Raw genomic sequence first — 11,880 nt, 5'->3', positions numbered from 1 at the left:
TGACGCTTAAACACAAAATCTTTAACATTCTGTAACTTTTCGACTGTTACCACAATCAACGTAACTCCAGCAGAATTTAAAGGAGGAAAGCGGCCGTGTTGATTGTGTCAACGCTTGAAAAATCACAGTACATTAAAGAAAATCAACACTGGAGCTCCGGTGTTAAAGGGTTAGTCATTTATTATATACAAAAATACTTAAAAAAATCCTCTCCAATCTCTTACGCTTAAAATTGCAATTTTTTTAATATTAAAAATCTATACAACTTCTTTACTCAAGAAAAATCACAAAATAAAACATAATCAGTTGTTTTAAGAAGCAGAAAAAGCTTATTATGAAAGTAACGTAGAGCTATTTAACTCTCATTTTCTTCAGTGCAATGCATTCTGGTCTTGAAAGGGCACTTTCACACTGGACTTTTTGGGTCAACACCAGGGTTAGTCTCTTAGGATGACCAGATAAAGTTGGAAGGAGTGAAGGTTGGGTCTCAGGTTACCGAACATGAACCAGGATGTAGTTAAGGATGCATCTGTGAGATTGGAATCCATGTTTTTTAGCATATTAAATTCAAATTGCCATGTGTCAAGAGATAAATTTTGTGCAGCTGTGATCTTGGAGAGTTCTACTTTGGAAAATTACATTTTTTACTCTGATTACTTTACACTTTTTGCTTACATGACATTAATGAAAACCAGCTTACTCAGATGAGTTGATTTAACCAGGTCACTAAAGTGTAAACACACCCAGTGATGGAAATAGTTTGAACCTAAAGAGGCTCAAAATGAACTAATTGACAAATGAGGTGCAGGAAAGAATGTAAAGGTGTCGGTATGACAGTCAAAGGGAGTTTTTTCTTACTTTTCTGTTTTCTTTGGGGTTCATTGCAGGCAATATCGCCCCCAACTGAGCAGCTGCTGTAACTACATGTCTGTTTCTAAGTAGTGTGAAACCAAATCAAACCAACACCGGACTATGCTAATGTGAAAGTGCCCTAAAGTGACCATTCACTGTCTTATTTTAGGTATACAAAAAAAAAAAATCTCACTTTACATTTGGACTGCATAGTGAACTCACAAAGCCTCGGTGCAACTCTTAAGACGACAGGCTTAACACTGAAAACAGAAAAAGAAAGTCAGTCCAAATTGTTAACCACATCAATGAGATAAATTAAAGCAACACAGTTAACTCTCAGATGAGTTGGAGATCTTCGGGAAAAAAGATTAAAGAAACACTGAACTCACTATTTGTTGGCTTCCAGCAACAATGCAAACTTTACAGTCATGATAATAAAGTGTCCTCAGAGCCGTTTTTGGTGATCGTACATTAAAGGCACATTAAAGCATCGTACATTAAAGCACATGTGACAAAATGTGACAAAAACAAAGATCTGCTTAAATAAGTACTTCTTTGATAAATCAAAACAGTTTGACGTCGACTTTAGTTGACTCTTTGGGAAATACTGATACGTTTTAAAGTTTGGGAGCAGAGATTGAGGTAGAAGCTGACTTTCAAATGACTAAATACCTGCTGAAATAATCTCAAAATGACAACTAAAACTGCACTTTAACCGTAAAAATAAACTATCAGGAATTTCGCTAATACTGATAATAAAATATACTTTGGGTTCTTTCATAACTGCATTGGAATCCCTTTTTTCGCCTTTAAAAAGAACTGATAGGATCAAGGTTTTCCCTGAGAGCATCTTGGCTGAAAAGGTGCAGCAGTGAAGGGGTCATTCAGAGGTTTCCCTCCTATAGTCCAGGAGTACAGAGGCCCCACAGCCACCGAGCTCACTGCAGCCCTCTGACCCACTCTGGAAACCACTCGCTGCACCGCCACCGGCTGCTGGAACAGCGGCGCCTCCGGGCGTGGCGGTTGTGGTGCTGCGCCAAAACTGAACGGATGCGTAGCGGCAGCAGGTGAAACCGTCAGCAGGTGACACTGGCTGCTGTTCTGGGTCTGCTGTGTGGCAGGATTCAGTATGTGTGTGTTCAGCTCAGCTTTACTGCTTTCTGGTCTTTTTCCAAACGGCGTCTGAAGAAAAACATCGGGCGCCTCTGGTGATTTATGAGATCCAGAAAAGGAGGAGCTGCGGAACGCCATCGTGCTTCCTTTTCCTGGTGCTTTAAAAGGAGCCAGCTGGAAGACATCAGGGGTCACCGGGCTGAGCGGAGGCTGGAGCTGGGATTCTTGGGTGACAGGTATGAAGTGGAAGCTCGGGCAAGACGCTTGTTTGGGGTGATGATGAATGCTCCGCTCATCTGACAGCAGCATGTGTTGACTGCTGGCACACGAGGCGGTCCTCTGCTGGATCATCTGTCTCTGCTTTTCCTTAGCAGGGAACACAGAGGCTGCAGGCCGAGAGGCTCGCAGTTCATGACTGCTGAGCTCCCTCTGCAGGTCTGTGTGGGAAAGACGGGAGAAAAGTCAGACAGGTGCGTTCCTTTCACTTCTGCTATACACTCAAACGCTTTAAACAAAAAGGGATGTTTGATTTGACACATGAATCAAATGAAATGCAACATAAATAAAACAAAGATGTAGTTTTCAAAGATCTTAAGACATCCATGTGTAAATTTGATTTCTTACCCATATCTTGGACATTTGTAAACATATTTCAATACTAAAATTGGGTTAACAACAACCACCATTGGGGATGTTGACCCATAAGGTGTGGGTGGAAATTTGAGTGTGTTGATCAAAGGAAAAGAGGAAGGCGTGTTTAAAGGCAGAAAAAGAAAGAAATGGGTTTAAATCTCAAACTATGAATATACGGACAGAAAACACTAGAGTTGACCAACGATGGAAAGAGTAATGGAGGATATTCAGTGTTTAAGGGGCCAGATAAAGGAGCAAGAAATCGATTGGAAGCAGCTTTAAGCAGTTTTATCTCAAGAATGGAAAGAAGAATAGAGGAGTGATCCTTAAGGAGGTGTTTGCTGAAAAATGTTCTGAAGGTGATGAGATTTAGGATGATGAGTCTGAATATTTAAGGTGTGATGTTGAATGTTCCCACGGTTAAATGTGAGATAGAGGAGAAATTCTGGTAAGAAATGGTCCAGGTGTTACAAGAATTAAAGGTAAGGTATAGAGGAGAGTGCAGTGACCCTAAGAGACTATATAGTGTGGGACTATCCAGGGTCACATACTCACAACATTTTGAGATTAACATTATGGAAAGACTAATTAGGAATCCACTGTGCTCCGATGATGAAACCTTGGACTATTAATAAAAAAAATAAATGTACTTTTTTTTTCTTCAAATGTCAATGCATTGAGGTCTATATTCACTTATCTAGTGAGCCTTGATGTACACTAGTTTTTTCAGACACTTCTGGGAAGTTTCCAAGGCAACTCCAAAAGAAGGCTGCCGAAAGATAAAGAAAAATATATTTTAACACCAAAATAATGATCTGGGGGTACAGTGAATTTAAAAAAATAACCAGTTACAGACACATGCACATAGAAAAAGCTTGAGATGTAAAGACAAACAAGTAAAAAGCTTGCTTTCTTTCTTACCTGATGAGATGTTTGGCCCTACCCAAGCAGAGTCATGATGTAGATTTACACATTTGATTATTTTTTTCATTTATAACTCCCTTTCATCTGTTTTTAACCATTGTCTTTTTTGAATTTCTTGAAAGAGGGCATGTGCTAAATCATCAAAAATGTTGCACAAACGTAACAGTCTAGGTTCAAAATGCACTATAACATTGTAGAAAATGTCAAGTTAACTGCTGTAAATTTTTGGTTTTGGAATATTAGAATTGGGTCGGTCCCCATTTATGACTTCTTAACCTCTACAAAAAATAAACAATGTTGTTTTGACTCCCAATTTCCAGGAGCTGAACTCAAAGATCACAAACTTGGACACAAAAGAACTCTCACCACCTCAAGAAGTCCAGCAAACATGAAATATGAAGACTCCAGAGAAATGGCTTCAAAGACACCGTTTACTTTTAAGAAACTAAGCAAAAAGCATCAGAACTGTGTGAAAATGCTTTTTTGCTTCAAAATCTTACAGTTTTACATCAGCTATATGTGGACTGCAAACAGGAGAGTTCCACATCCAGACTCTTGTAGCGATGCTCAGCATTAGCTCTGTGAAATGAGTCAAGATGACAACAGCATCTGCTGCGTCCTTAAGAATCACAGACAGCAGCTCAGATTACCATGTGTGCTCTAATCACATCAAAGCTCCACAGATCCAGGGTTTGGACCAGAACCTCTTCTCATTTGATTCACTTTTTTAGACCATGTTAAATTTTTCCACAACATCTTTTGTCATCTTAGATAAGCTTCAGCTCACAGAGGGTGGCATGTCCATTTTTTTTTTAAAATCAAGAATAAACTTAAAAAAAAAAAACTCTTCAAACATCAAAATAAAAGATTATTTTTGCCAAGTTTTGATTTAACTGCTTTCCTGGTATATTTTCACATTGAAAAAATGTTTTACAATATATATACTTTAGTGGTGTGTATTGGCAAGAGTCTGGCGATACGATTCATATCGCGATACATGGCTTAATACTGTATGTAATATATATCGCGATATATCCCAAGACAGAACCAGAACAGTTTAACTATTTTTCTAAAGATTTTGACTTGAAAAAAAAAACTATATGAATATTAATACACATTTCATGGTAATTAAATTGTAAACTTAATTTTATTCAATGATCAGAACACTTAGCACTGCAACTACAAATTGCTTTTACCCAAGCAAATTCATGGTGCTTTGCTTTTTGTAAATTAAGAAATATTTGTTCTAATAGGGAACAACAAATATTGTCTAATTTTTTTCAATAGAAAAAAAAACAACAGACTGAATGTCTTTTAACTAACAAGTATGATTGAGGAAATAGTGTGAAGTTTTTTTTTTAACATTTCTAAATGTGGTTTATCCAGTACTAGTGGTCTGGGGTTTAGGTGGAAGGCAAAAGTAAGACGCTGAACGATGCTTATAAATAATTAATTAAATATCACCTTGTCAGCATTTTTAATTGATACAAGTATCGCCAAATGAACTATTACTATAAATCACCAAATCAATTTTTCATACACCCCTAATATAGTTCATACTTTGAGTAACTGTAATTGTTTGATTCATAAAAATCACAGAAAACAGCTGGAAGTATGTTAAGCACATATCATTTTTTTTTAAAAACACACACTGGTCAGACCTGTTATAGATGTTTTCACTGCAGCTAAACTGAGAATCAACACCAAGAACACATCAACATTCACATTTGTACTTTATTTGCCATCCCTTTATTACTCTTAAGTCATCTCACAAAAATAGAAGGAGCACACAATATCACATTTCTGACGCAGGGTTGGGCCATAATGACAGAAGGCGTCTGAAAACACTCATTAAGATCAGATAACCGACAGTTTTCTCTTTTGGCAGGAAAAAAAAAAAAAAAAATGAGGGGCTACCATTTTTCACATCAGCTCTGGCTTGGCTTTACTGACTACAACTGCGTACAGGCGGTTACAGGGAGAAAGCTCTGGCGTTGCATAGGTTCAAACAGTGACTGTGAGTGATTGTGGGGGGTTCAGAGGAAGGATCAGAAGCAAATGAAGCTCGGTATTTTGCGAGCGACCGTGCAACTGATAAAAAATGGCTTCTTTTGCTAAATACCCAAAAAAATGCAATTAAGCTTGAAATTAAGACTGAACAAATCACAAATTAAGGAAGTGATTCCAAAAGAACAAAAAGGTGAATAATAGGTGCAATCCATGCATTTGGCACACTTCCTTGATCATGTACTTTAAAATAGATATATATTTTAAACAATTAACTGCTACACTTAGATGCAATACTTTTTACTTATCATAGTTTCAAAATTATAAATCTTGATAAGATTTGTTGATCAAAAAGAACACTTTATTTTTTTCTTGTAAACAAAATAAACTAACCAAAAGTATGATCTAATCATGCAGGTTTACCTCTGTTTGACCCTACAGAAACATCTAACTGTGTAACGTTGACTGGAGTCGATCCCTTTCCTGACCCTCAGCAGCTAATGCCGTGTGATCATCAAGTCCCAGAGCCCCTCGCGCATGAAAGTGGGTGACTTTAAAAGCATGATGTCTAAAGGACGGAGAGACGGGGAGCAGAACGTCAGTGTCCACCTCTCAGAGACTACCTGAGAGAATTAGGGAAGGAGGGAGGAGAGGTCTGTGCTTTTTAGAGGAGATTTTTACCGACAACTCTAGTTCACGTCGTCGCATTTTGCGGCAAAACAACAAACACGAGTATGCTACTGGAAAACACAACCCCACAATTCAAACTCGAAGCACGCTCACGGGCACGCACACTCCGAACATCGTTTTACCGGCACACGTAAACGCAACATTCAACAACACTGCCATGCTTTTTGATATGAATCCTGTGAGCACAGAAAATGAGCAAAAGAAAGAAAGAAAGAAAGAAAGCTTCAAAAGCACAAATTCAATGGACTAAATTCCTAAGCCTAACTCCTCCCTTAAAGAAGACTTTTCTGAATATAAATATAATCCTTCATAAGTCCATGTAAACAAAAGTAACACAGGCTCATTTCCTTTTTTTTCACAGATGTAGAATAAGGGATTCGGCCTAATCCTTCACAACAGTTAAAGACTAGGACATCATTTATACTTTTTTTTTTTTCATTTTCTGACATTTCAATAGAACTCAGAAAAAAAAAGAAAAATCCACAAGGAGGAATGAAATATTCATATATTCTCCAATATCCTAGAATGATTATGATGTTTAGAATCATAGATAGATTTTATTATAGACTAATATTTATTTCTTACATTCATTTTCTCACACTCTATCTATATTAACATGTATTAACAAGGAAAACAATGCCATAAATATCTTTATATACATTTATATGACACGATTCACAAATAAAGCAATATGTCTTCCACAAGTAAAGCTTTATGACAATAGAATTTTTACGGTCTGGATAAGAGTCTGCAGGAGTCAAATGTCTATTTACATCAATTAGGGGTAAAGAAATGAGAGGAATGCTTTGTAAGGGGGGGCGTGCACAACGTGGAATGACTGTTAATGTGTTGGCAAGATGGTCTTTATAGAAATTATTAGCCTAGATCTTACTGCTATTGTTTGCTAGTGTTTCCTAATGCAGCTTAATCCTCAGATTGTATCACAGCTTCATGCATTTAGGCAATGAAACAAGCTGCTCTTCTTGTTTTAAGTGATAAAACTAAATGAATAAAAGCTCAGAGGAGCTGCGTATGAGGACGAGTCGTGGCTTTAAAAGCTCAGGTTCTGTGTCTTGCACTGCATCTCTGGAGCTTTTTTAAATACGCCTGTTCCGATCACATTATGGCACTAAAGCATCAATCTTTCATAGCTGTCCTGCCTCATGTTGGGACTAAACTTGATGCTTTTTTTTTCAATCAAATCAACAGTAGCTTGAACTGAAGGAGGATCCTCCATCATACAGCTGTGACATAGGTAGCAAAATGCATCTGTGCAAATCAGTGAAGTCAGAGTTCTGCTCTTAATCCCATCTTTTTTTTCTCCTTTATAAAAATGTGCAAAATAAACCCGGGGAGAGGGGTAAAAAGCCGGACGATGACGAGTTCACTTGTGCACAAGAACTACAACCACTTACAGCTATGCCTATTTTACATTACAATAATGATTTTCTAATGCTTACTATAAGACATGATGCAGTTTGGTTGGAATGAACTACAGAATATTTCCTGACTGGCAGAAAGATTCAATTCTTAAATGGATGATGGTAGTAATCTGTCAAACCCTTGCTAATGAGCAACACGTGATGAATGGCCACGACAGAGAGAGAGAGCATGAAGATGGAAATGAGAGGCGAGGAGATGATGTGGAGAGCAGGAATGGAGAAGCGCTGAAAGGTGAAGGGCGTTCTACGGTTGGAACTGTAATGGAGATGACAGCAGAGGGGGGGCGGTCGACTAGCAATGATGACAGGGTTGATTGTTGCTATGCTATGCCAGACTATTATCCAGTGTTACAGCCTCTATGAGGGGATCAGGGAGGTGAGGGAGGGGCCTACAAGTCGATGAGCTGGTCCACCAGCAGCAGGGAGCGGGCCAAGCTGGGCAGACTGGATTCAGAGCCACCACTGTTACTGCGCGAGTGGCCTCCTGAAACTGGCCAGAGAGACAAGGGGGGAGGCAGGGGGGAGGAGACGAGTACAGGCAAAAGAAGGGGGGAGGAGAAGCAGAGGAGTGGGAGTCAGAACAGGTAACCAAAGCAGTCAAAGAGGAAGGGAGACATCCACCCAGAAAGAGAGGTTTGAACCACTTTGTCCAAAAACCTATCAGAAATTGTCATAACGGAGTATTATCACGGCTAAAAAATAGTCAAGAAAATCCCAGCAGCTGCTTTGGCGCATATAAAATCATTAACCCTCTTAGGTGTTCTCCTGGAAACCTATAGGACTTACCTTGGGAATTCTTTCGGCCCGTGACGGGAATAGGATCAAACTCGTCCTCTGTTGGGGCTTCTGCGCTGGTCTGCTGAGACTCAAAGTCCAAGATCAGAAGAGACGAGTCTGCAGGAATAGAGGATTGGTTCATTGTTTGTTTCAAAGAATAGAACATTTAACAAAGAGGATGAGTAAAAACTACAATAAAAAAACATTAAAAAACTCATTTAAATCAATTGTAAATAGGAAATGCAGTAATATTTCATCAAATGCATACATTGATTTTTCTTGTTTTGTTTTTACAGAAGAAACAAAATATTTTATTTTTTCATGTAAAAAAAAAAAATTCTACTTTTTATTTAATAAAAGTTTCTGTACACTCAAAAAAACATGGTTACTGAACAAAAGCTTTTTTAACACATTTTTTATGAACATTTTAATAATTTAATCAATATTTAATTGAATCATAAAATCAATTATGAACTAGAGAATCAAAAATCAAATTGTGCAATTTGGCACCAAAATGCAGCCAAATGAACAATGAAGATCATGACTTCAATATAAAACGTAGATTAAAAAAATTGATTTTTAGATCGTTTATGAGGATTAAGATGGATAGACACGCCACGGATTGTTTGCAAAAGTACCTTCCTGCTGATTTAGGGGACGTCTGCAGGCCTAACTAAAAGTTAAACAATTTGGGCCATCACTGTATTTGGACCCACAATTCTCTGCAGCAGAATAGGAACTGATTTAATCTATTTGAAATGGCAAGATACATTAGACTTCCAGTTAAGGAGGCTTTTAATAAAACCTGTACAGTGTCCTTGTTCCAAAAGAAAAAAAAGCACATAAAACACATTAAATGAACACCAATAAATTTTGTAAAAACAATATTATGACAGTAAAAAAACAGCTTTTATGAAGAAGGTTGTAAAAGATCATAAAAAACATCATTAAAAAGAACAAATGTTAGCCAAAACAAGCAGATAAATCATAGAACTAGGTGATGACCAATGTCTCCGTCAGAGAAGAAAAAAATCTATTTATTTATTTTATTTTACCAATTCTTAAGTAAAACAGATTAAGCTCATCGCACTTCCGGGGGAACAAATCCCGGTCTCCTATACGGCAGTATGGAACCTACTGAGGCCACTCAAATTGACGTCTCTTGCAATATTTTAAATTCCACTTTTGGAAACACACCTGTTTTGGACGCCGACTCTCCAGACAACAAGCTGAAATCGTCCAGAGCAGAAGCTGCAGAGGTGGGACCGGAGGACAGAGCGGAAGGGGCGCTTCCTGCTGCAGCTGAGGTGGGCAGACCCGAGATCAGGGAGCAGCCAAGAAGAGAGTCTTCAGCAGTGAGAGGGTCTGTGATGGGACAACAAAAGATGACAAGTTTCATCAAATAGAGACAATAATGAGGAATATTATGAAATAATAAATAAAAAATGCAGCACAGACCCTCCCAATTAAATTAGGAAATCAAAGAAAAGTGTCAAAATACTTGTTATGTCCACCATGACCACAAGGGGGCAACAGCTTTAAACATTCAACACCAGAAAAAAAAAGAAATAATCTTTAAACTTTAGAGGCCAGAAACCAGCTCTGTAGGATAATCAGTGCAGGCAGACATTTCACACACCTGCTGTTAATGTAAAACTGTTGGTTTACTCACCTTGATGAAAAAAATGTCTGCTTTGCAAACCATTGACGTTTTTATTTGCACACATGTAGAAAAGCCTACATGTCGCCAGACACTGTTTTCTTTCCCAAACCTCAGATTAAAGACAGCAGCCCTCCACAGTATGCAAAGCTTTGAAGGAATTTCCTATCGATTTCCCTGGTTATTGTTCCCACCTTTTGCAGACTCTTCCACAGACCCTCCAAAAGGATCAGAGAGCGACAGCAGGTCAGGAAGCATGAGTGAAGACGTGTCCGGTGACTTTAGGCCTTCAATCAGCTTCTCTGAAGAACAGAAGAGACAGTATATAAACTAGAGGATCAAACAACTTTAACAAAAATTCTTAAAACAAAGAAGACTTTGATTATAGCAGGCTGAGAATAACTTTAAAGATTGATTTAATTATTGTTTATGATAATTAAGATTGTCCCCATTACAATATTTTTACATTTGAAGTTTCCAGAAACAAATAAATGGACATTAGTTTTCGGAGCTGCAAAAGCTAAATAGCAGGAACGGATCTAGATATTTACCGGGAGCATCTGACAGGTTGAGGGCATGGAAAGCATCAGGGACGGCCAACAGCGAGGCCTCTGAATCCGGAATAGGGGGCTTCTCAACTACGGCATGATTAAAAAAGAATGATGAACAGGCTGAAGATGCAAGCAGACAGACAATTCCACCAGATCCAATTTACTTTAAACTCAAACATGTTGTAGTTTTACAGCTGAATAAAAAGAGGCTAACTTTAAAAGTACACATTTTGAACTTAAATACATTAATTTACACTTAAATGGTTGTTTACCAGTTTGCTGAGAAGTTTCCACAGCTGAGGTCAGTAGACCTGGAATCAGATCTTCAGATGATTTCACCTCATTATTTGATAGCACATCTAGTAAAAAAACAAAACATACCAAAAAATCTTGTCATACATTATAGATAGTATTTTGAACACTGTGCAGAAGGGAATATATTTTTTAAAAGAGCAATTTTTATGTCTTACAGAGAAAAACACCCTTTTAAAATAAATGTTCTGGCTCTTAAGCCAAAGTGAAGAAGCAATAATTTATTGGATGCTGACACCATGAAAAGGAGATTTGTTCCACCAGTGTGACCTAAAAGCGCACAAAGGAGGAACGGCATCTTCAATAATCAGTAGAAATAATTAAAGATTAGTCTGGGAAAGGTTAAGACCAATTTAAAACAATCTGGGGTTTAAGATTCCAGAAAGTACAATAAAAGTTGGACTATTTTTGGAGAACTGGAGAATCAAAAAAAAAAGAAACATCCCAGACTCTACAGAGACAGGAGATGACAGATTTGGCATTGTGACACAAATACAACACGTCTAGGTTTGTTCCAACACAGTAGAGGACGGTGAATGATATGGGCTCATTTTTATTCCGTCTTCAGAACCCGCTGAATACCTTTCGGGGTCGTGGAGGTGCTGGAGCCAACCCAGTTACTGTTGGGTGAAGGCGGGGTACACCTTGGCATTTTAAAGCTACAAAACTATGGGACCTATAGTGACTGAGTTGACCATAATGTCAACCCTGAACCTGAGCACTGCAACATGAGAGGTCATTTGCTTGAAAGTTAAACTTTAATCTAAATGGGTCGTTCAACAATGTAGCAAAAAAAATGGCTTTTAACACCAAAAAACAAGCCTTTTAAGAGGCTAGATGTATATTTACTAAAATCCTAAAGTGGTTGGCATAAATCAGGGGTCTCAAACTCAAATCAGCCGGGGGCCGCTGGAGACAG

At 38.1% G+C, this 11,880-nt stretch overlaps 1 protein-coding gene across 3 annotated transcripts in view; it reads right to left on the bottom strand.

Moving 5' to 3' along the window:
- Positions 1-224: 224 nt before the first annotated feature.
- The window catches only part of LOC112163075 (AP2-associated protein kinase 1), an 18,998-nt gene continuing 7,342 nt past the window's right edge, over positions 225-11,880 (bottom strand). The window contains exons 15-21 of one of the 3 annotated variants that reach the window (XM_024299208.2): positions 10,922-11,008; positions 10,650-10,736; positions 10,293-10,400; positions 9,636-9,803; positions 8,448-8,555; positions 3,296-3,367; positions 2,169-2,404 (exon numbers count right to left, since the gene is read on the bottom strand). In XM_024299208.2, the coding sequence (XP_024154976.1) occupies positions 2,313-2,404; positions 3,296-3,367; positions 8,448-8,555; positions 9,636-9,803; positions 10,293-10,400; positions 10,650-10,736; positions 10,922-11,008 (722 nt within the window). In that variant the 3' untranslated portion in view covers positions 2,169-2,312. Of the gene's footprint in view, positions 2,405-3,295; positions 3,368-5,238; positions 8,152-8,447; positions 8,556-9,635; positions 9,804-10,292; positions 10,401-10,649; positions 10,737-10,921; positions 11,009-11,880 lie in introns of those variants that run through there. The other 2 variants (XM_024299207.2, XM_024299209.2) reach the window with 2 other exon arrangements.

The sequence above is a fragment of the Oryzias melastigma genome, linkage group LG12 (genome assembly GCF_002922805.2).
Source record: "Oryzias melastigma strain HK-1 linkage group LG12, ASM292280v2, whole genome shotgun sequence".
In the NCBI taxonomy this organism is placed as follows: Eukaryota; Metazoa; Chordata; class Actinopteri; order Beloniformes; family Adrianichthyidae; genus Oryzias; species Oryzias melastigma.
The sequence above is the reverse complement of the archived record's forward strand: the minus strand, read 5'-3'. Positions and strand labels throughout refer to the sequence as shown.